Source organism: Falco naumanni, chromosome 1 (assembly GCF_017639655.2).
Source record: "Falco naumanni isolate bFalNau1 chromosome 1, bFalNau1.pat, whole genome shotgun sequence".
NCBI lineage: Eukaryota > Metazoa > Chordata > Aves > Falconiformes > Falconidae > Falco > Falco naumanni.
Window position 1 is genome coordinate 42,379,997 of NC_054054.1, and position 23,921 is coordinate 42,403,917.

Below are 23,921 nucleotides of genomic sequence, written 5' to 3' on the forward strand. Positions count from 1 at the left end.
ACCACATGTAAGACATACATAACGGCTTTCCAAATTTTATTACTCTTATCATATTCCCTTAATTTCAATTAATTCATCTGTTCTAGTGTTTTGTGTGTATTTTATATGTTTATTTATTAGCTTGACTTACACTGCGTTTTTCTGTAGAAAGACTAATATACCAACATTTGAAACTGCTGAGTTACATTGATAAGGCCTAATTAAAACTCATGTGTTGAATTTTAATTTGATTAACTTGCAAATTTCTCATTTTCTGATCTACTGTTTATAACCTTTTTTAATTTCACTTTTGGAAAAGGTCAATTATGAATTTTTAAAAGCCAAGAGCATTTTAAGAATATGTGGAGAAAGACTTCATCTGATTGAAAGTGGCATAAACAAGAAAAAATGTAATGACACTTAAATATGTGTCACACCCCATTAAATGCATAATGTGGTCTTCAGAACCCCCTAAAGACAAATAATAGCTCAACTCGGAAATCAGTATTGGAAGCGTCCGTTTGATCTTCAAAAGTAATTATTATAATTTTGTAGAGTTTTCTTTTTTTTGTGGAGGGCAGGGAACTTTGTTGTTAATGTCAAGGCTGATTAGTATCAACCTGTGTAGTGCCTTTTTGCATATCCTCTAAGAGACAATTAAGCCACTAAATATTGTTGAAAGTTACATTCATTACAATTCACTTCAAATGTATTATCTTGCATGTCATAGCTTATCTTACTGTTGGGTTAAGCAGAAAACCTCTGTTTCTGACAGAGAATGAGTGTGGGGGAGATGCGGCAATTCAGTCTACCTTTTCCCATAGATGTCATTAATTTTGTTCTTCCTAAAAGTTAAGATTTAACAGGAATTTTCTTTAATCTTACTGCATCAACTGGTGAATAATCTGTATACCACGGCATCACATGTATAATTTTAAAATTTTTGAAGGCATAAGAAGAGCTATAAACATCCTTTGAATTTGTTTTAACCTGTCCTAACAGAAATCAAATGTCTGTGGGATTTTGCTTGGCATCTTCAACTCCCATAAAAAGAAACTAGAAGTCAGGTGTGCCATTTGGAACACTGGAAATATATAGCTTCTAGCTTCCTTTTTTTCATGCTCAACTTCTCCCATTTTTTCTCCAGGCTATCATGGCTCAGCTTCCCCAGGAGGAAAAGGCTAAGATTGCTGAGCAGGTAGAGATATTCCACCAAGAAAAGAGCAAACTGGATGCAGAGGTGGCTAAGTGGGATGACAGTGGTAATGACATCATTGTGTTGGCAAAGCAGATGTGCATGATTATGATGGAAATGACAGACTTTACTAGGTAAGGAAAAAATAACCTGTGCTGAGGACTTCTTCAGACATCCCACACCTTTCCTTTTTGTTGTAATGTATAGCCTGTTGAGATGATGTGCTGTGTTTTAGGGCTTGCAAAGACAGGTAACTCACATCATACATAACAGGGTGGGTTGTACAGTTTTCTTACACATGATTTCTCTGGATGTTTCTCCAAATGGGATTAATCACATTAAGTTTTTGTTCTATTTGCAAATCTGTTTTATTTGCAGATCATCTTGAATTTCAGCAGCAAAGATATTCTGTGACCTTAGAGACACTCAAATGACATTTTGCTTAGTACCCATCTAAATGCATATGCCTCCCTGAACTTTCAACATTTCAACACAATTTGTGTCAATCAAAAATAATGGCAAAACTATTTATATCATTTTGAACACTGAACATCTTTCCAGAAAAATCCCAAATGAAACTGTTTTGATCTATACTTTATTGGAGCTTGTCAGTAATGATTTTTTTTTTCTTTCATTTCTTTTTTCTATTTGTTTCTTGTTCTTTCCTCATTGCAAAGCATCAAAAGGCCATTCATTAATGATATAATATAAACAGAATTTCGTTTAAACATGGTCGTATTGTTAATCACACCAAGGAGAACATTTTATAATATTATTTGAATTACAGATCACCATCATAAATAAAAGGATTTTCAGTGTTTATTTTTAATAGGAGTTCAAAAGTTTAAATGGTATTTGTCAAAATGTGATTAGACAAAACTGGACAAAAATCTTCATGTTTTTCTTCAGAATTAAAATAAGACATCCATTTATTCATCTCTCTGAGATGCTCAGATAGGTTTCTTAATCTCTGGCTAATCACATTCCTTGTATCTGGAGCCTTTAAACCATTTCAGAGGAGACAGTCTCTCCATTGGTAATATAGGGTTCACACATACCTTATAGATTAATAGATAGCTTAATAGATAGGAGGCTATGCATTAATTTGCAATGAACTTTACTCTGCACTCGCAAAATTAGTTAATTGCAACAGCGCACATTTTTATCCATTTAACATTTGATTATGCATAGGGAAAGTCTGCTTACTTTACTATCTTACTAGACATACTTGTTTGCAAGTACCTATTCTTTCAGTTTTCTCTCTATTTGTGCTTTTGCAACAATTATTTTTGTAGTAGAATTGCCACTCCTGTATACCAAATGACAGTGTAGAACTGTCTCTGAAGGTGATATTTTAGAGTAAACTTAATTACTTTCCTATTTGTATTGTATTTGGGTCTCTGATCCTTCTGCTCAAACACAGAGTTAAAAGCTGTCCAAATAGTGTCATCATTTCATTGAAGGAAAAAATAATGTTCTAAAGCAACAGCCCAGAATATGAACACTTTCTGCAACCTCCTGGACAACCTTTGGTACATTGAACGTCAAATTGAAAGTTTTGTAATTACTTTTTCTACCATCAAAAGAACAGAACTGATATGACAATGAGAAACAAAACTACTGTCACATTTGAAGTAAATTAAAAAAATAAAAATCAAAGTGCACCTCCATCTACATCATATTCAATAAAAACTTGTTTAATATATTTCATTAAAACAGAACAAAGCCTTTCACACCTTCTTGGTTGACTGTAACCTCAGCAGTATTAAAATATAATAATTTTGCAAATGCATCAAGTTTGTGACAGTCAGATCTGCTGATATAATTCATGTATAATCATACGAGGTCATTCTGAAAGATTTTTCCTACAATTTAAGTTCAACAAAAGTGGGATACTTTTTGTTTTCCAATATCTGTTTAAGGTGGAAATGAAAGTACGGAAAGAATTTATAAAATGGAAATAGGGTTCAGTATGTTACTCTTGGCATTATAGATGAAAAAAATGCAAAAATAATACTATGTTGTGCTTAGAAAAAAAGCCTTCAGTTTTAGTTTTAAAAAACCCCTTAGTTCATATTATGATTTTCCATCAGTCTTGTCTGAAGTTATGTTTCTCCACATAATATATTTAAAAAACCAACAAAACAAAACAAACAAACACCACCACCACCACCCCCCTCAAAAAAGGAAATTAATCTCCCAACTGAGGATTCTCAGGAGCAGTAGCAAATTTATTATTACTAACAGGATTAAAGTTCTGAATCTGAAGAAAACTCAGAAAAGTCTGCAATAACTACTCTTTGTCTATATACATTTTGGTAATTTTAATGACTAAAATCAGAATTTTGTGCATCATCTTAAAAGTATAATGAAAGATCAATCTTTAATTATACATGTTTTAAGTGTAACATTGAAGTGTAACATAAGGATTATGCTTCATGTATCTTTGTTTTCTGACAAAAATCTACAAAAAATGTTTTCTAAAATGTGACATTCTTGCTCCAGACATGACAGGCTTAACCTATAGCATTGGTTTGGGAATAACATAATTTTGAAATAGTTATGTATTCCAGAAAGAATGTTGGCTTAATGAGCACTTAAAAATGCATATACTTTTAAGTATTGATCATGTGATTGAAGGCACATCAAACTAAATTGCTAGTGAGGCATTTGGTAAGAGAGAGGAAATATAGCAGACCGATTTCTTAATCAAGCTGGACTGTAAAGTAGTTAAAGATGAAATTGTAATAAATTAAGAAGCCATTCTTATTTCTATTTTAAAATCAAACACTAAACAGGGTCACTAAAACTGTTGCCTTTCATGATTTATTTAGATTGTGCATAATTGTATTGTATTTCACAGAGGTAAAGGTCCCCTGAAGAACACATCAGATGTCATTAATGCGGCCAAGAAGATTGCAGAAGCAGGATCGAGGATGGACAAATTGGCACGGGCAGTAGCTGATCAGGTAAGCACAAAAATGAGCAGAGATATGATGTAACCTCTATCAATGAGTTGTCTTTTGCAGGAAAATATTATCTTTACTAGTCAAAAAATTACCTGTTGAAAATCACTGCCTGGTTACTGATCTACCCATTGAATATAAGTTGCTGCTTCTGTACCAATCAGCTTGGGGTTTGCAGTGCAGGAAGGTCATAGATGAGTCTCTCTAAACCTCAGAAATGCTTGAATTGTTCCACAGCCTCAATTTTGGACCCAGGTGATTGTATTAGAATTAGACTGATGTATTTCCTGCCATGAAAGCAGTAGAGACTTGGATGCTCTCTTACCCTTGCCATATGCTTAGAAATCCTTATATTCTTTTCACCTTGGTCTTCCAGCAATTTCCCCTTAATATAGCACTTTTCTTTTTCAAGTTTCCCTGGCTCCCTTTCTAATGCTTTGCATGAAGGTATTGTGCTTTCACCTTACAGCTCCATGCTCCATGTTCTAAGGGTCTGTGTCCTCAATCCCATTACCAAATTCATATCATAACTGGAAAAATAAGCTTGCTATATTCAGCTCTTTTCTTTCAAATTGAGTTATCTATCCATTGGGAGAGCAAGAGGAAGCATCATATTAGAAGTCAAGAACCAAATTTTGAAACCAGGTTCTAGGTAGCTAATTGTAGATTGAGGCAAAGTAGATTTGACTATTTTTTCCCTTGTAAACTTCCTATAGTTATTTTCCTTTCAATCTCATCAGGAGAAATTTTGGTGGAAGTGGATATTGATAACTTCCCTGCCTCTAGTCTTTCTCTTCAAAATAAATACTTTTTTTTGTTTGTTTGTTTTTTGTTATTCAAGTAAGCATGTAAAAGCGTAACACATCCTGCCAGGGAATAGGGGCCAGAGTGGCAAGAAACCTGAAGCTGCCCATTTTCCTATAAACTCAGAAATTTTGGGTTTAGGTTTTCTTCATTATCAGCAGGCATTTTTCCTGTAGTTAACCCATTCCAATCCTTCAGATGTAGCATCTGTTCATTTTAGCATAAGAAAGAAGAAATCCATCTGTCAGCTGATGAAATTCCTAGTCTACAGTATTTGCAGAGGTGGAATATTTTAAAGAAAGGAAGACAGAGACTTACTATGCTTAGAATGCATTGGCTTGAGTTACATTTTAAATTTCAGAAGACTGTACCATGTACACTTTAATAATAAACAGTAAAATCACAACGAGAATGAAGTGTTTGTTTTAATGTTTGCACTTTAATGATATTTTACAGAACTTTGGAGACGTGTATGTAATTTAAACTCTTTATGGACAGTTGCATTTATAATTACTGTTCCAATGAGACAGATCTTAAGTTTTCATTTGCTCCAAGGTACTTGTATTTAAAGCCTTGTCAGCTCTCTAGAAGTATTGCTTTAAAGTTCATTTCTTTCAGTTCATAGACTTCAAAAGCAAAGTAAGTATTTCTGTATTAAATTGTCACCAGTAGGGAGATGTCTTAGGGATTCACGCCCGAACAATGTGGCAACTGTCTGAGAAACAGAGGCATTATAGCATTGCCATAAGTATAGAGCAGATTAAGCCTAACAGCCACAATGAACCTCCAGCTTTGTTTACTGTTAGTTTTAAAAGGAGAGAAAAAAAGCAAACTGCTTTCAGGGTTATAGATGACAGTATATGCAACTACTTCACCACAAACATATCCTTTGCCAGCATTAGCTGTTGGGGCTAGAGCAGTCATCTCAGGTCAGAGGCCGTGATGCTGTTGACTCGTGTGTTCAATTGTATCAGGTTTTGTTTAAGTGTTCTGATAATGCTTTACGAAAATTGAGCATAAACTCTGTAAGATGCTAAAAAGACATAGCGTGGAATCTTTGTTTCTTAAGCTATACATTCAAAGAACATTGTCAGTCACACTTTGCTGGGTAGCCCCAAAGAGTAATTTACTGGAGACAGGCTGTTAGCAATGGACCCTTTCAGCAGTGTTTCATCACAGTGAATTACTGAGGTCTGTTCTCCTGAGGCAAGGCTTTGAATATTAAATACAAGAGTGTTGTTTATCCTGCTGTTGTTATTGTGGGGGATGATGCAGTTTCTATTAAGAGTCACAAAGGCTATGAATAAATTGTACCTGGGCCTTTTCTAGTTATTTTGATTATAAAACTTTCAGTGAGTCTACCATATTTCACCTAATGTAATTTGTATCAAAGCACAATTGAGACACCCAGCATCCAAAATAGTGCAAGACTGTATATAGCTTTCCATCTAGTATGAAGAGATATCCCTTAGACATGCAGAAAGACCAGCTAATCTCATTATGTGCTTGGGAAGGGCTGCCATACTGATGTCATCTGCTGAGAAACTCTGTAATACGTCACACTTTAGAAAATAATTTTCTTCTGGCACAGATTAAGGTATTTATGCATTAGCAATAAGTTTGCCAAATCTGTCAATACCAAACCCAAGCAGCCTCACCTCTGCCTCTCTGGTCCTTGGTGTGTCAGTAAGGGGCTTGGCTTCTGCCAAGTCTGAAGCAGAGCTGTGTCCTCTGAAGGTCTGCACAAATGCCAGGGAAGCTGGCAAGACAGCCAAGAGTTGGCATTAGAGTGGATGTAATCAGTCAGAACTGGGTTTATCTGGGCTTTAACTGGTCCATGTTGTATCTTCACCTAGAAGACAACTTGGAGTTTCAGGTCAGACTTGGTCTTTTGGCTGCTCAATAGATTCTTCTGTTCTGTACAAACTGATAGCATAAGTGAAACTCCCTCACAAACATAGCAATCATACGATTTTCATTGTCTTTCATTAGTGGCTGATAGAGAGGTTTCTTCTTTTTTCAAAAAGATATAAGGCATCTTCAGGTTACAATTTGTAAGTCTTGAGTTGAATGAAAGGTAGAGTTTGAGTTTTCACATTTCATCGTCTCATGTAAAGACGAAATGAAATGGATCCACCCAACACAAACACATTGCCACTATTTCTTCTGATTACTTCTGTGTAATCATATAAACTCTGCTGCATCTAAACAAATATTTCTTTTGTCTGTAGTGCCCGGACTCAGCCTGCAAACAGGATCTGCTAGCTTACCTGCAGCGCATTGCCCTCTACTGCCACCAACTCAATATCTGCAGCAAAGTGAAGGCAGAAGTTCAGAACCTGGGAGGAGAACTTATTGTATCAGGGGTAAGCTGGTATTTGTATTTAGCCATTTATGTCTCTTCAAAGGGAGAATTTTTGATGGCAATAATGTACAAAACAAAAATACAGTGATTCATAAGCAAGTTTTTTAAAATGTTATCGCCATTATTCCAGACCTTACAATAACATGCATAGAGCAATTTGATTTTCCAATTACCCTTTGTTTATACTAACCTTGTAAAGTCTTCATTCTTCCAAAAGAAAAGCAATTTCATAGCCTAGAAAGTCATTGCTAAGCTGGGAATATTATAATTATTTGGAGCTTTTGTATATTTGCTCATTATAAATCTTCTTTCCTTTGTTAGTACTGGTAATTTCCTTCCTCTGTGCAGATGCCAGCTCTATATGAAGTGCATATTGTTAAGATGGTGATGACTAATGGGATTTCATTCACTCAGGTTCCAATGCACACTAGGTTTAGCAAAAACTCTGGAAGGCCAGCAAAATATTTTAAGTTTTGATGCACGTGCTGTTTTCAAATACTATTGGCAAGCACAATGATTTTATACTCTAATTCCCATCCAGTTATCTCAGTTATTTTCAATGAACACTACAAACCTTTTACGCACAATCTTTTTTAGAAATAAAGACAGGTATGTGCAGTAGCAGTAATATTATAACCTATGAATTTTCTACATTTTTAAAGTATTTTTTCCTTTCTTCTCCTAACATTGGACTCTGTGTCTCTGGGAGATTACTAGAACCAGGCAGTAGCAATTGCTGCTCTTCATGACTATCTTGTTTTGTTCTTTTAACTGATCACCCTAGTATTAGCCCCATGACACCTTTGATATCTTCTTACTCAAATACAGGCCACATGTATGTAAATGTATAATATGTTTCACTCTCCTGAGTGTATTTTTAAAATGATGGTGATTTGTGAGACCCAAGACACTTGAAACTTTGATACTTGAAAGATTGTTTTCACATGCAGTTTTGAAAAAGCACCCTTTCATTGTTTAAGCCCAATCAAGTACGAAGATTCCTAGGACAGCTAACGTGTGCCCTTCATTTCATCCATAACATTCCCCAGTGAAATCACTGGCCTTCCTCAAACATGTCAGAAGTCAGAGCAAAAGTTCTCAACTACACAACATTTTGATTTTTTGCAAAGCACTATAGAAGGTCTTAACCATTTGCCAGGCTTTCTTGGATCAAACAATCTGAAGTCATATATGCAATCCTAAAAGGAGCTGCTTAAATGTTCCTGTGTCTGTCCTGCAATTGGTCTTCACTTCTTGACGTATGTACGTATGTAATTTTAATACCTTGATCTTCCCACAGCAATGAAAAGATCCTCTTCCATTTTCCTGATATTAATGGAGTGATCTGTCCTTGTATCGCTGACAGCTATGCTTCATAGTAAATGCTATGATCTTTTCTTACCTACTGCCATCTGGGTCCAGCTTTTCATACCCATTGAGTTGTCATATTCATCTATCTATAACAATTACCCAAACCAGTGCTTCTACCAGCTTGGCTTTTGTGGTTGTGTGTGTTTCTTTTCCAAGTCTCTTTATTCAGTGTATGTGGATGCTGAATAAGCCATTGTGAATCTCTAGCATCTATTCGTTACTGGAACATCACCATCCGTTGTAAAATTTAAGTGGCCGAACCGCTTGACTTCATCATTTCCAGTCTGGCATTGTTAGCATCTGCTGCTTTCCAGGATTCACCACCATTGTGTTTCTGTTTGGTTGGGTTTTACAGTCAGTTGCAGATAAAGAAAAACTAGCTTCAACCACAGAAATTATTTGGGTCTGTTCCAAAGACTCAGTAGTGCTGACATACAGAAAATTTTAAGATTGCCGAGCTTTCTTCTTCTGCTGTTGCTCTGAACAGGAGGTGGTATAGAGAGTTGAACTCCTGCGCATCCCTTTTTGAGAGCATTATCTTGTTATGTGGTATAACACACAGTACAGTGCTTCCCTAGTAGCATTTTCCAAGCTGTTTGTCTTCAAGGTGCTGGGTACTGTATGCTCCTTTGCTATCCAGAGATCTGATATCCAAGTGCACATCTACATCTGCTTGTCTACTTGCTGCTTCTGCTTCCATATTCTTCTTCATTTTCTCTTGGATAGCCAATTACAAATAAACAGTATTTTATTTACATTAAAATGAAATACCATTATTTGGCAACTTGCATACAGTACAATGTTAGAAAGACAATAGAAACCCAGAAATCAAACTTCCCAACCTATGACTACAGAAGTAAGTTTATGTGACTGCACTATATTTAAGTGTTTTGATGCAAATATCAAGTGCCCGGATGATTATTACAATGTTGTAATTTACTACTGTGTTTACAAAGAAACACAGTATAGCTAAGATTGACCCAAAATGTGAATTATGATTCAGAACTATTATGGGGAGTACAGTCTCTGCTTGAATTTTTGCATTATCAAGAATATTAATAATATTTATAAATGAAATGTATGCATATGTATGTATGAATCTATGTGTGGGCATATGTATGTTTATGTAAAAAGGAAAGAGACATAAAACCAATTAAAACCTAAAAGACAGATGAAAGGAACCCTACAGTTCTTACAGTTCTGTTAGAGAAAAATGTGTTGCAACAACTTCAAAAATACTGTGTACATAACATATAATGAGCTATATATCCTTTGGTGGAAGTTCTATTTCTTTTTTCCCCACAAGAATCAGTAGTTCAGTATGGTTTATCTCTGAAAATAAGCGTAAAGCTGATCTTGTTTGCTTTTTACTCTATAGAGTGATATGATACTAGCATAGCATATGAAGGGATTCTTTTTTGGCATCATTGACTTTGCTGCAAACAGGAAAACAGATCAAAAAGTAAGCAAATGTCACACTCCTGAAGTGTAAATTATTTCAGTAAAGCACTCACTGTTATTTTTCCCTTTCTTTCTTCCATTCCTTTCCCCCCAGCTCTTTCTCTCTTTTGATCTTTCCCATCAAATTCCCTGCATGCAGATAGCAAAATTATTTTCACCAGATAAGTAAGATCTGGCAATTGAGAGTTAGCATTAATCAGCGTAACTTTATTAATATCAATGGAGCAAAGCCAATTTAGATTATCTGTTAATTCAGTCCTTTATGTTGCAAAGCGAAAATCAATTCCTGATTCCAGTTGAGTTTTGAAAACTAAAATAGAGAAAAACTATATGATACCTGTTCTTCAGTGTGGAGCCTTGTAAACTTGAAGAATATTACAGGGAAGAAAGTAAAGAAAAGGAGTGAGGGGAAAGTTAGATAAAAGCAAAAAAAAGAATTAATATTTTAAAAATGGAAAATATTTTTTTAATTTCTAATCCATGTAGATAATACCCTTTTTCCTAATAATAGTGTTTTTGATGATGGTCCATAAACAAATAGATGTTTCTGTAATTTTAAATTTGAATATTCAATTTCTAACTCTTTTCTAAGAATAAACAACTTTCTTTACAAAAATCACAGACTATAAGCACTTCAAAATAATTTTCTTTCTCTCTTGCCTTAGTTTATTTAATGTAATGTATGTTTACTTCATAATCAGTTGCACTATTGTATTGGAATGAATCCTCTGAGGTGCTGAGCATATGCTACTCTCAGTGAAGTAAATATCATTTACATATATTTTGCTCTTGCTGATAGATAGCCTTTTTGTGCTAGCTGCTTTTGTTAAGTAGTGTTGGTTTTAACCACGATGTTTGTTATTTGGATAAAAATTCAGACTTCTTCTATCTCTAGGGCTGCTTTATTTTTTTAGTGTTTCTGTCCAACTTGTTAGCTAGGCCATTACAATAAAACAGATCTATATATTCATTTCTTACTCTAGAATAAATATCCACTTGTTCTGTTTACTGCTGCTCTGAAGCTAACCAGCTCATTTACCTACTACCCATTTAGGCTATGAACTTGCATTTTTTAAAATTCTTGTTTATGTTAGTACATAAGTTAGTTACTAGAGTCTTCCGTGCAGATTAAAGACAGAATCTAAGACAATCCCTTATCCAAGGCAGCCCCCTGTCATGTTGTTTTGATATAGAGCTCCACAGATACAATCAGCTGTATTATCAGAAAATTTGCTCAAAGAGTCTTAAACTTCTAAGCCAGGTAGATATGCAGTGTCACACAGAGTAACAGCCATATACCTTTGAACACTGTCCAAAAATATTGAATCAACAGCCAAAGCACAGTCCAAACATATACTTTATCTGGGTTCAGTTTCCAATTGTTTTCAAATGCCTATTTATCTTTGCATAATAGGCTCAGCTACTATACTAAAAGGAGTATTCTTATAATCTTTATATATTTATAATTCTTATAACATGTTGATCTTGGTGAATTTAAGTGAGGGCTTTGGGGGAAAGGAAGGTAAAAAGGCTGGAGCCTCCATTAAATTTGGGTAGGATGTTATGAAAATTCCTGGACTGGGAGGTTGGTTATGTAAAAATCTTAACAGATATGGGATATACTTGAAAATAATTGTATGTTTGTTCTTGAGTAGTGATAAGAATAAGGTAACTGGAAATAGCTAGTCATAAAAAATGAATGAGCCTCATTATTTATCACAAAATAATAGTGTGCATCCAGCAGTTATTTCAGGTGAGCTGGCAAACAGTTTCCCTACCAATTCTGCCTGGATCTTACATCTTTTAAACCAAAATGGTTTAAAGGTCCTTCTTTTCTTTCATTTAAGCCCAAATCACTATAAACTACCTTGTGCTGTAAAAGCAAGTTGGTATGTGTATGGCCAGTGAAGTATCATAAGTTGCTACTTACGAATTCTATAGACTCAAAGTCAGGTGATTTGAAGTTCACCTGCTATTAAAAGTGAGTAAGGCTGTCTTTCATAGAATTTGGATTAAAAGCCTATGCATAAACAGTTATTTAAGAGCCACTGATGTGTTATTTCATTTCCCCCCATCAGAAAGCCTTTCTAGAGTTTTTCCTTTGTTTTCAACTAGGCAATCTGGGAGAACCTTTACATTTAAAATTCTTATAGAGTATAGAGAAAGTGTTGTTTTGGAGTTTGGTAAATAAAGCAATTTAATACCTCCTGAATCAGGCAAAAAATTAGCACTATGTAAATGAAGGTTTGCTGAAGGGAGAGTTGGCCAATGGACAAAACTGTAGGATTCCTTTTATTCAAGATTCTCAGGAGAACAAAAAGGTTACTCCTGTTACTTAGCTAGCAAAAAAATAAGTTTTACTGTTAATTTATATCAGGCATGGAAGAATGCTACATGAAGTATACTCACAGGAACAGTCTGACAAAACCAGACTTTCTAGATATTTCTAGGCTGCACTGCCTGGATTGGCAAGCTGTCAGTGTTTTCAGTAGAAAACACCTGAGCTAAGACCTAGCTGTCATTAATGATTGATATCACTAATAGAAATTTTGTGGGTTTTACTGCTAGTGATTCAATTTATTTGGAGCTGAGGGTAAGAGCAGTTACACCTAAATAATTGCTGTGTTCATGTTTCTTGGACAGTGGATGCCCAAAGAATTACGCACCACAAAGAAGTGATACAGTCCTATGTCTAAGCTGACATCATTGCAAGACGAGGGTTTGGGTTATGGCAATGCATGACAATGGATATAACACAAGTGAATATACTCAAATTGATAAAGAGAAGAGAAAGATGGACCCATGGACCCTATAGATAATCACTAAACTACTTATGATTTGATTTTTATGATTTTCTTTTTTAATTTAATAATTTAGGTGTGGTGGGTTTTTTTTTTAATTTTGTTTGTTTGTTTTTTGGTTTTGGGGGGGGGTTGCAAGTTGTTTTTCATGTTTACCCACAAGATTGTAGTAAACATTTAGAATGGCTAAAAGGGAGTTTGGAAATATGAACAGTATATCGTATGTACTAATGCTGAGAAAATAATGTAAGATGGGACTGATGGAATTGTATTTGTTTAAAATGGAGTTGATGGACAGGAGTTCTATTTTGAGACATGGAATGAAAGCAGTGGGTAAAGGAGAGGACTTTGGAAGTAATAAGGAAGTAAGCCAAGGAACTTGAAATATGACATATGAAAAAGTCAGGAAGAAAAAGCCCAACCAAAAGCAAGATAGGAATATGAAATCAAAGAATTGCAGTCGTGGAAAAGGAATAAGATAAACTCAGGACCATAAAGTTGGTTGGACTCCACAATAATATCTACTCTTCTAGTAGGACAAGTGAGGAGACAAAATAAAAAAGTAGGGTCTTTATTTCAGGCCCAAAGTTACCACTGTACAAAGACAGCTTCCAGAACAGGAAGGCTAGGGCTAGGTGGGGAAAGTGAGAGACTTTGATTTGCAGTGTATATTCAACTAGCTCAGGGCATCTGCTTTGGAAGAAATGAAGGAAATGAAAAATACAGGGAGACATTTCAGCTGTGCCTTTTGGGATAAGGATATATTTAACTAACCTCTGCATATGTGTTTGAATGTATGCAGACATATTGATATGTGAGAAGGTAAAATAATGCCATAGTAAGTGTACTATGTTCTAAAATTTATGGCTACATGAAGCATGTGATACTTCTAAATATACAGATTTTGATAAGCCTTTATCTGGAACAAATTGGTTTTTAGCTTTTCTATTTTTTACTAACAAAGGAGTCTTCAGCTCCTGCTGGCATAGGCTGTATCCCTCAATACATTGTCCAAAAAAAGGGACTACCTGATGATGTGGTAACATAAAAAAATTATCATCAGGACACTGAGGCAATTTACTACTCCTAAAGGATAAAGGCATCAGTGAGTTGTGCAGGTTAATCAAAATGAGTGCTAGTAAAAACCCTCATGGTCATATATTCATTATGTGTGATGTATTTTATGGAAACACCATCTTAGAGCTTTTTGAAAGTTAAAACGGTGAAGAATTCCTAATTATCCTATGAAACACCTCTAAGATGGATAGAAAAAAAAAAAAAGACATAATCAGATTATCTGTAGTGGTTCTAAAACCATTTACAATACCTCCTCCAAATATGTAACAATAATAAAGATTTAGTTCATTAGATTAATTTCATCTATTGCTTCCCAGTAAAAGTACTGTGGTCTAGGAAGCCCAGAGGGTTTATGCAGTTGGCATCTTTGGAGGGATTCAAGTCCCAGGGAGACATTGCAGCAGCTGAGTGGATCTACTGTTGGTAATGAACTCATTTCAAGTTGAAGGTTGTTCAAGAGACCTCCAGAGAGCTCTTTCAAGTGACGTTTATACAGCATTTTGATTCAGTTAAGTGAAAGATCCCATAGGATCTTATTTCTACATCTGTGAGTTCACATGGTTTTGCCTTTATAACTTGATTGGACAATAATTTATATCCTGAGCTTTGGGCATCTGGGGGATCATAAGCATGTTCCACATAAAGAATAAAGAATATCACAAAACTTTGGAAAGGTTGATTTGTTTTTGTTAGTGTTATGGTTATGTCTTCAAGCAGCTGAGTGAAGGTGGATTGGTGGTGGGCAGAGTTTACATTATGTAAGGAAAAGCAGATGAATGAGCTAAGACAGAACTGAAAAATTCAACAAAAAAAAATAATGAAATAATCTGTTCTTTTGAAGCTACAATGGTTTGATATAAGGCTATTTTCATGACTAAGATAATACCTCATTGTATACAAATGCACATGGAAACACACATACACATAAATATGAAACAATATATCCTGCATAAATGGAAAGATGTTATCTAGAATTTCATTTGCAAGGCAAAATCACACTGCACTTGTCTTTATTAGAATATATTCATGGAGACAAGAAGCATGCACTCCACCTATATGTCTACATTTAGTAGATTAAAATTTAGACAGGTCAGATGTTTATCCTTATTAAAAAACATTTTGGCTACAGGGAACATGTTCTTTGCTTTATCCGGTAACAAATATTCATGAATTTCTGAAGATTACATTTACTGAAATTTCTCATTAGAAGAGTTTTCTGCAAAGAAAAACATTTCTGATACCAAATAATGTTAAGCCATTTAATACCATGAGAGCAAAGCAAAGTGTTATGGATTCAAGACTGAGTCCTGAAACACATATGAACATAGAAAAATATTAGAGAATTGAAGGAAGTACTAATGTATATTCTTCATTACATACTGCATTTGTTTTAAAAATAGTAACCACTCTAAAATCCAAAGCCTACCTGCTACAGCATTTATAGTTTCAGTTCAGCTTGTTTTCGTATTCCAGACCCTGATGAATGAGATGGGAAGAAAATGAGAACATTATGGCTTTCTTATACACAAATTGCACTAGCCCTGCAATAATTAGCAAAGCCTAGAGAACATTCTAACGCACCCTGAGGTATGGTCCTAAAGGACTATTCCTGTAAAAAATTACTGTAAAGAAAGAAAGGACTTCAATGCTGTCTCATGTTCACTTCTTTTCCTGTCTTACTGCCTTTAAAGGAGGTAGTCTGGAGCCAAGCTTCACAATTTTGTATTAAATAAGAATTCCTTTCCCTTGGGGCATTCTCAGTTGGCCTCCTTCATGCACAGCATAGGTTTGCTAATAGGTACATCCTGAGGCTTTAAATAAAAATTATTAGGTTTGTTTCTTGCACATGGGAATTATGGAGAACTGAACTTACATGATGACAGATTTAACACAGAATAGGAGATTTTGGACTGTTTCTTACACAGCAGTACATCTTTTAGCTCTTGCAATTATTTAACTTCTTGATTTGGGTTGTGGTAAAACTTAGTCTCACTTCTAAAAATACTACCAGATGATGCTTTTACAGATATTAAAAGAATAACAACTTCAGTTCAGACTCATCAGTTTCTTTGACTTTAATTATGGTTCTTGACAACCTATATTGCAGATGAGTAACACACAGAGAAATACTCACAGACAAGAAGACATACCCTCAAGGGAAAGAAAGCATCAACAGGTTTTTCCAGCCAGAACAGAATCAATTGCAAATACTGAACAAAACACCTTACAACAAAATATTTAATAAAACTCACAATGGAACATATTTCCTTTAAATGTAGGACACTATATTAGCCTTTAGGAAGGGATCAAACTGCATGAGGAAGTTTAAAATTTGCCTTATATCTTTAACCTCTGAAATATTTTTTTCCACACTTGGAGCACATTATTATTACTCTTACTATTATTATTTATGAAACTCACAGAGGAAAGAAAAAAAATATGCTTATTCTTATATCACATCATTAATCTTACATAACTGATAATCAGCTGCATCAACAAAAATTATTTCTTTTGTATAATGTATTGAAGATATTGATATGGAATCAAAGTAAAAACCTATCCAGTATCAGAAAAATCAGTCCTAACCTCTTATCATTAAATATTCTCAAATGCTTTCTTTTAACATCAATTCTTTATAATTCTGATTAATACATCATCAAAGTACCTTGTGAACTAGGTTACCAGGGTAGGCAATAGTATCACTAGAAAATAAGATGAAGCATGTAAGTGATGTGTCCTAACTCTCATCAAAGACAAAATTAGAGCTCTATAATTAGAGCACCAGTATCATTCAAAATACTGCAGAAGCATTTTCATCTTTTTTTATACCGGCAAATAGTTTTAGCATTCCCTTTGTCAAATGATTAAGGAAGTTACAGTTTTACTCAGTCTCAGATGGGATGTTACACGTTTCAGCATTCAGCTCAGATAATGAGCAACAAAGATTTTTCCATTTGTCCATCAAGATGATCCACTACAGCAACAGGACATCTTTGGGCCGGAGGTGGGTCTGTGTTAAGGTCTCAAACTTTTATGGTGTGCATCAGCTTGGTATTTTTACAGGATTTTTTCAATCTGTTGTTTCAATTTCTTAAAATATATCCGGTTTTACCTTCTGTAGGTCTACTGCTAGTGCATACAATGTTTCTGCACAGTTGGTACTCTTCAGCTTGTCACAGCTTTGCTGTACTCAAACTTTATAGAAAGCAGCCACTGGTACCTTGTGGTGCCTTCCCATTCCAAATCGTCTGTCCATCTTTTTAAGCAAGAAAGCAAGCACTTTGTTGTTTTGTGTGATAGATCTTTGATGTCAGAGTGAACATGGACCCTTTTTTTATATATAGTCTATATATATATAGATTTCTGGTGCCTGGGTGCAAGTGTTTAAATCAATGATTTAATCTGCATTCACATGATTGTCTTATGCTGTTAGGCTTAACTTCTGTCCCTTAAGAAAATACTTTATAGTAAATTGTTCACTTACTGTCTCTCTGCATTTCCATGCATTCATTTAATTAATCTCAGTTGTATTCCTTGGAACACTTGGAATATTTCCCTCCTTTCTTGAATGTACATACATTTAAAAAATGTTTTCATTCCGGTATATTCTTTCTCTGCTTTTGTTAAATGTTTAGGCCAGTAATGTATTCTTGTGTATGTTCATGGGTCAGTCATCTTTTTTGCTCTTCCCTTAATTTTCCCTTTATCAACTACAGATATCATACTAAGGAGGTCAAAATAATATTTCACATTGAACAGTGCTAGCCCCAAAATACTATCCAGCATATTATCTTCCACCTAATCTATTGAACTTTTTGTATCACATTATCATGATGGAATCTGCTATATTTCTCCATATTTCTCATCTTGTGTTGTTACTGGAGAATATTCTTGGCCGCACTCTCTTCCAGGATTTAATTGTGCTACTTCCATACATTTCTATTCCAATAAAATATAATTTATTTCTTTATAGAACATCTTAGAACTGCTACTACAAGTGTATTATTTCTCATATTTAAGGATACATCCTCTGACCATCCTTATCTTTATCAGAATGAGCAATCCTGCTTAGGCTTCATAAGGTCTAGTGGTCACAGTAGTTCAAAATATATTCCTACTTTATTTGGCAAAAACAAGTGTGGTGCAATATTCAAGTCATAGGTTACCTAAGTCATGAATTAACTGAATTCCACTTGGTACCTTTTACCATAAAACCCTTTAAAAATTCAATTTTTCTTTTCTATTTGGCAGACTAGTAGGCATACATGTTAATAAGGAGTAGATGATAAACAAGGTACCAGAAACCTTTTTTCTTCTCACTATCTTCATACATACAAATAGTTTGAAATCAAGATGAGGTAGTGAGAAATCAGACAGACATATGTTTAATTCAATTATCAACTGAAATTCACAGCACTATCATCACTTTGCATTACTCAGATGCAGCCTAGTTTTGCATTGTGTTCCTGAAGTTATTTATTATCTTTAACAGTCACAACAGCTCTTAATTTAGTCTACTGGACTAGCTGATTTGTTGAGGTTTAAAATCCACAAATATACTGGTTTAAAGTTGCATCTTCAGATACTGCAGGATTAGATTATGATCAAAGTTTCAACAGTAAAGAAGAAAAGTACTTCTGTTTTTAGGTGAAGTGACTGGTACTAGGCATTAGTCACAGAGTTTCATTTTTTAATAGGAGGAAAGGAGAGGAAAACAGAGCACACAAACAGAACAGGGAATACACATTAATCGTTACTAAGACTGAAAAAATAATCATTATTAGGTTAGAATTTACATGATGATTGTAGCAACAAAAAGCTTAAGGGAAAACTTCAATATTAACTCTGTGTGCTTATAATACATGCTCTTCAAAGAGATTTAAGAAGCAATAATTTTTCCTCTTCCAAAAGGCAGGATCTTATGCTAGCACTCTGTAATGGCACTGAATAGTCCCCCATTCTCTAAGCAGTTTCATTTAATTGAGAGGTTTAACAACGTATACTTTTTTTTTTTTTTTTTTTTTTTTTTAATTTTAGTATACAGCTAGGTTATTATGAAAATACTGGTGGATAATATAAGCAATTATGTTTACTCTCAAACCTGCTTTTCCAGAATTTGGATGATAAAAATTCCATTTATAATAAAGTAGAATGAATATCCCATTTTAAGCCCTCCAGTTTCAATTCTTGGAAAATTGTTTGGGAAAAAATAATGTGCTTCAGCCTATAAAGTTTCATTCTCTGAAAATGTACAGTGTTGAAAAACATTACCTCTTTGAAATTCTGTTGATATTTTCTGGAACTTTAAAGTGTGCTCTGTAAATAAATGTATGCCCAGATTTTTTATACTTCCCTCACTTGTTCTTTCAGCACAGTTTGCCAGTTCTCATTTTCAATGTGAAAAAAATATAATTCTTTCCTGACCTTCATGTAGTGATGTTGGTGGCCTGTCCTCTGGCTTACTCAATTACAGGGCAGCTCAGAGGTGTGGACTGTCTAATGTTTATTCAGCACGGGTGGACACAAGTGTAATTCCAGTTTTAGTCACTGGAATTTCAGCTGCTTGCATCAGTGTTTATGTTTTTGTGCAGTTCGGCTGTTCAAAACCATACACAAAATTGTGCTGCTTGGAGGTCTTTTAACCAATTTGATGCTCAATCTAATGTCAATCAGATTTTAATGTGGATAGAGCTTTCTATCCTCTCTGGTTTTCATCAAAAGGTGCCAAATTTTATACCCTTTCCCAATCAGCAAACCCTGTAGGGCTTGCATGCTTAACCTGTGCTATGGGAGCAAGTGAGAGGAACCAGCAGACAGCGGGGTCACTCATCGTGGAAGAGTCCCTGTTTCCTTGACCAAGCATAGCTCCTTCAGCACGTTTTCCTCTCTCCTCACCTCTACGCTACGGCACAATATTTCCCTTGCTCTCTCTCTCACTATCTCTTTTCTGTATCTCTCGGAAATCAGACTGGAGTTCAGAGCACTTTCACTACCTTTTATGAGGTAGAGTGTGATGTCATAGATGGGGGCAGGGCTAGTCAACTTTCTACCCACCCACCCACCTGTGCTGAGGGAGCTACGCTTGAGACCGGAAGCAGTGACTCCTCGACGGTGAGTAACCTCCTGTTTCATATCTGTCTTTATAGATTGGGGGGTGGAGGGAAAAGACGTGAGAATGGGGGATATTTTTTTTTGTTGTTGTTGTTAGCTAGCTTTTTTTATTGTTTATAATTAACCAAAAAATTAAACATAACCCAGAATGAATTGCATGTCTTAGTCACCTGCAAAAAATTATTTCCTTCCTCTTCTGAAGTTCTAGAGTTAATGTCATCTGTAAAGCAATGATCACCTTTGTTTGCAGAGGTGGCCCATTTACTGGTGGTTAAACTGATCCTTCGATGTTTATCTTGCATTGTGAAACGGCAGGCTCTAGTCCCCTTGAACTCAATTGCTAAGCTTCCATTAATTTAATTACAGTAGTGCTGGGCCATAATTTTTATAAAGTACTTTGTGATTAAAGATAGATGGTGTTACATTTGTCATTATTAACTGTGGATAATGCCTGTTTATACAGCACAAGATTTTTATTTTCTATATTCTCTGTTACTGTTTTTATTTGCTTTATCTAGAATGTTTATGAAGCTATGTATTAACAAAAGGCCAATTATAAAGCCTATTTTGTAGATGAAATAAAATTCAAAAGTAAGTTGTGGAAGATGTAAAATTAAGCAAGAAATCCCCAGAAGATGTAACTGAGATTTAACCTTTGAAATTATAAATTGAAGCATTTGATTTTTTTTCTTGTGATAAGAACTGTGGGCAGAAATATTCTAACTGAATTTCTTCGTGTTTTTCTTGTGTCACTTCCTAAACATTACTATTTTACTTTAAAGCACTGTCTTATTACCTGTTTCCCTTGGCCCCAAGTATTACTGCTTCACTGCTTTAATATCCCTCAGCATTTTAAAAAAGACAAGATGGACTACAAAGATCTTCCTTTCTTGTTCTGCCTCTTGGGTATCTATTAAAGCTGTCACGGTGTCAGAGCTCTCATATTGAAGGGCAGAAGAAGGACCGCATGAAGATTTTGGCCCCTAGGGATACTGCAAATATTGCTGTTCTTTTTCATTTAAAGCTCTTTACCAGCTCTGTGTGGGGTCTTGTCATATCTCAGTGAAAGGCACTAAAAGGCAGAAACACATACTCTATAAATCAAAGAGAGTGCGATCACAGCCTTTTCAGTGGAGATGGTCCATAGTCTGATTGATGAAGTGTGATTTAGTCTATTTTCAGGTGACTAGGTGGCTTTGAGGCAACAGGTATAGGATGCGGACCATTCCATCTTCTGGTTAGCGGCATGTATTGGGGATTGATCAGTAGCGATAGATAGATATTCCTCCCTGATGACTCAGTGATGCTCTTTCTATCAATGCATAGGAGAGTTGAATGAAATTCTGGGAGGATGAAAGTCTTGGTTACAAAGTTACGAAAACTTTCACTAATGACAGCTTCCCTTCCTGTCAGAGAGAAAAATAAGGATGAAGAATAGAAAGCTTGGCTCCCTGACAGGTGCTAGCTTTTCTAGCTTTGAATAATGTGTGCAAGGAATTTTATTACTACTGCTTATTCCTTTAGTAAATCAATGAAGTCTCCAAATCTATCCTTTGTAAGACCAAGAATTTGGCTGTCAAATTTAGCTTCCTTAACGAACTTTGATCTCTCTGGTAGGAAAGGAAGAGCAAATAAGTCAATCTCTAATGTTTCACTGGGAAAACTTTATAGGAATTGCTGCTGTTAAAGACAATTTGAGGTTTTTTCTTTCCAGAAGCAAATGCTTTGAGGTAAAATTTAATTTAGATCCTAAGCACATCCTTTGCTGATGAGTTTACAGAATTGTCTTTGCACATAATTATGCTTCATAATGCAGGAGGCTAATTTTTGCACAGAATTGGTAAAATGTAATGACCAACTATACAATGCCCCTACTCTCGCTTCAATGATACAAAAGTATTTTTGTGGCATAGAGAGGGAAAATATTTTTTTAAGTGATGGAAGGATTTAGAAAAGGAAATCAGAATTGGTATCATTCAGTAATTCTGGTGAATTAGAGACCGTGCTCAGCACTGAGGGGGTATTGTGGATGTCCGTGGATTACTTTAAATCCAAAGAAATTTGCTCTCTAAATTTATTTTATAAGATGAACAAATTAGCAGCTGGCTGACATGTATGGGGAAGGAGTTTGTAGAGGGAATTATATTCAAAATGACATAAAATGTTGTGGTAATTAACCTGGAATCTGTCTGTGCCAAATCTAATAACAATTTTTTGTCCATGCAACCCCAGGATGTGAATTTGCCTGAATAACTGAACACTGGGAGAATAAATAGCCTAATTTTACATTTACTGAGCTAATTCCCCTGTTAAATAATTTTATAGGCTTCTATGATTTAAAAAAAAATTAAAATGTCTAAAGTGCACAGATTCCTGCATTTTACAGCTTTGCCTTAAATATGTATTCAGTCAATTGCAGTGTTTGTTTTAACTGCACACTGTTTACATGTACATAAATTAAAGTAAAATATTATAAGGCCTAGGTTTCAGCTGACTTAATTTAGTGTGTAATATGAAAACTTTCAAAGCAAATATCTAAGCAACTTCCTCCAATATATGCTAATTTAAATGTGCTAAACCTTCGTAAGTGTTCTGCAAACAGGAAGTTACTTTACAATAAGGCAGTCTTAAAAATTGTGCTGTTTTCTGTTTGCAAGCATAGTGTGTGTTACTGACTCAAAGCAAAACCAGTAACTAGTATATTTATACCCATATAGCATACTGGAAAGGGGTGAGCAATACTTTAATGATTTAAGATCATATGTAGGCATCAAACATTTTTTCAGTATAATTAAGATGGCTATGTAACATTCCCAAATTTTTGGTATTTGCCAGGCTGATTTCTTTTAAAAGTTGAATTAAAACTTTGTGGGTTGGTTCTTACCTTCTTTTTCTATATGAGAAGTGAGGGAGAGCTGTGAAATGCACCATCTGTTAGCAAACCATGTCAGCTGGCAGATAGATGCTTATCACCCTGCCCTCTCTCACTGCAGTTTTAGGCTGGTATAACACCATTGACTCAAAATGAATTACTTTTGATTTAATTTTGCTTAAGCAAAATAAGTCACAATGATAGTGCACAGCATTCTAAAGGACTCTTCATGTTGATTTGAATTACAGCCCTTTTAAACTTTGGCCTCAGTTCATTTGAATTGTCAACACAAACGCTCAATAGCTCTTGGGCCGAGTATAGTGGTTGGAGGCAAAACTAGGACTGCCTTAACACCATGGACTTTCTGTTTCTGGGACAATTGCATCTCAAAGACATTAAACATGATTCTGTTCAATCATAATGCTTTGGATTTTTACCAGTCCCATCTGAGTGTCTCAAAGCAAACATGATGGTGTACCCTTGTAAAACTGAAAACAGAAGCAAATATTGTCATTGCTTCCCTTCTGGAAATGAGAATACTGAGCCACGCTCCAGGCAGAAAAGATCTATAGAATCGTGATGAGTTTCAAACACTACATCCTCCTTCAAGACTCAGTTAATTTTCAAGACCAGCATTTTTGTCTTCCATTCTATATTCCAGTTTTCACTCTGGATGGCCAAATAAAAATAAATTAAAAAAACAGGAGAAAGTTCACTGTAGTTAAGGAGTACAGTTGGAAAAAAATAGTTGGAAAAAATCTTGCAGTAACAGTAGGAGGCTACCCCACTCAAGTTGTGCAAAATATGTGAGTAGGTCTATGGTGTAAAGAAAATGAGTATTTTATTATTCAGTAAGATTTTACTTGAATTATGGAGATTTTTTGACTATTTATCTCCATTGCTATGTGGAGAGTAATTC

At 35.0% G+C, this 23,921-nt stretch overlaps 1 protein-coding gene across 2 annotated transcripts in view; it reads left to right on the forward strand.

The window, feature by feature from the left end:
- CTNNA2 (catenin alpha 2) overlaps positions 1–23,921 on the forward strand; it is a 515,720-nt gene that overhangs the window by 478,182 nt on the left and 13,617 nt on the right. Inside the window, exons 15-18 of one of the 2 annotated variants that reach the window (XM_040591247.1) lie at positions 1,127–1,308; positions 4,038–4,143; positions 7,176–7,310; positions 19,987–20,130. In XM_040591247.1, the coding sequence (XP_040447181.1) occupies positions 1,127–1,308; positions 4,038–4,143; positions 7,176–7,310; positions 19,987–20,130 (567 nt within the window). The remainder of the gene's footprint in view (positions 1–1,126; positions 1,309–4,037; positions 4,144–7,175; positions 7,311–19,986; positions 20,131–23,921) is intronic. The other variant, XM_040591257.1, reaches the window with a different exon arrangement.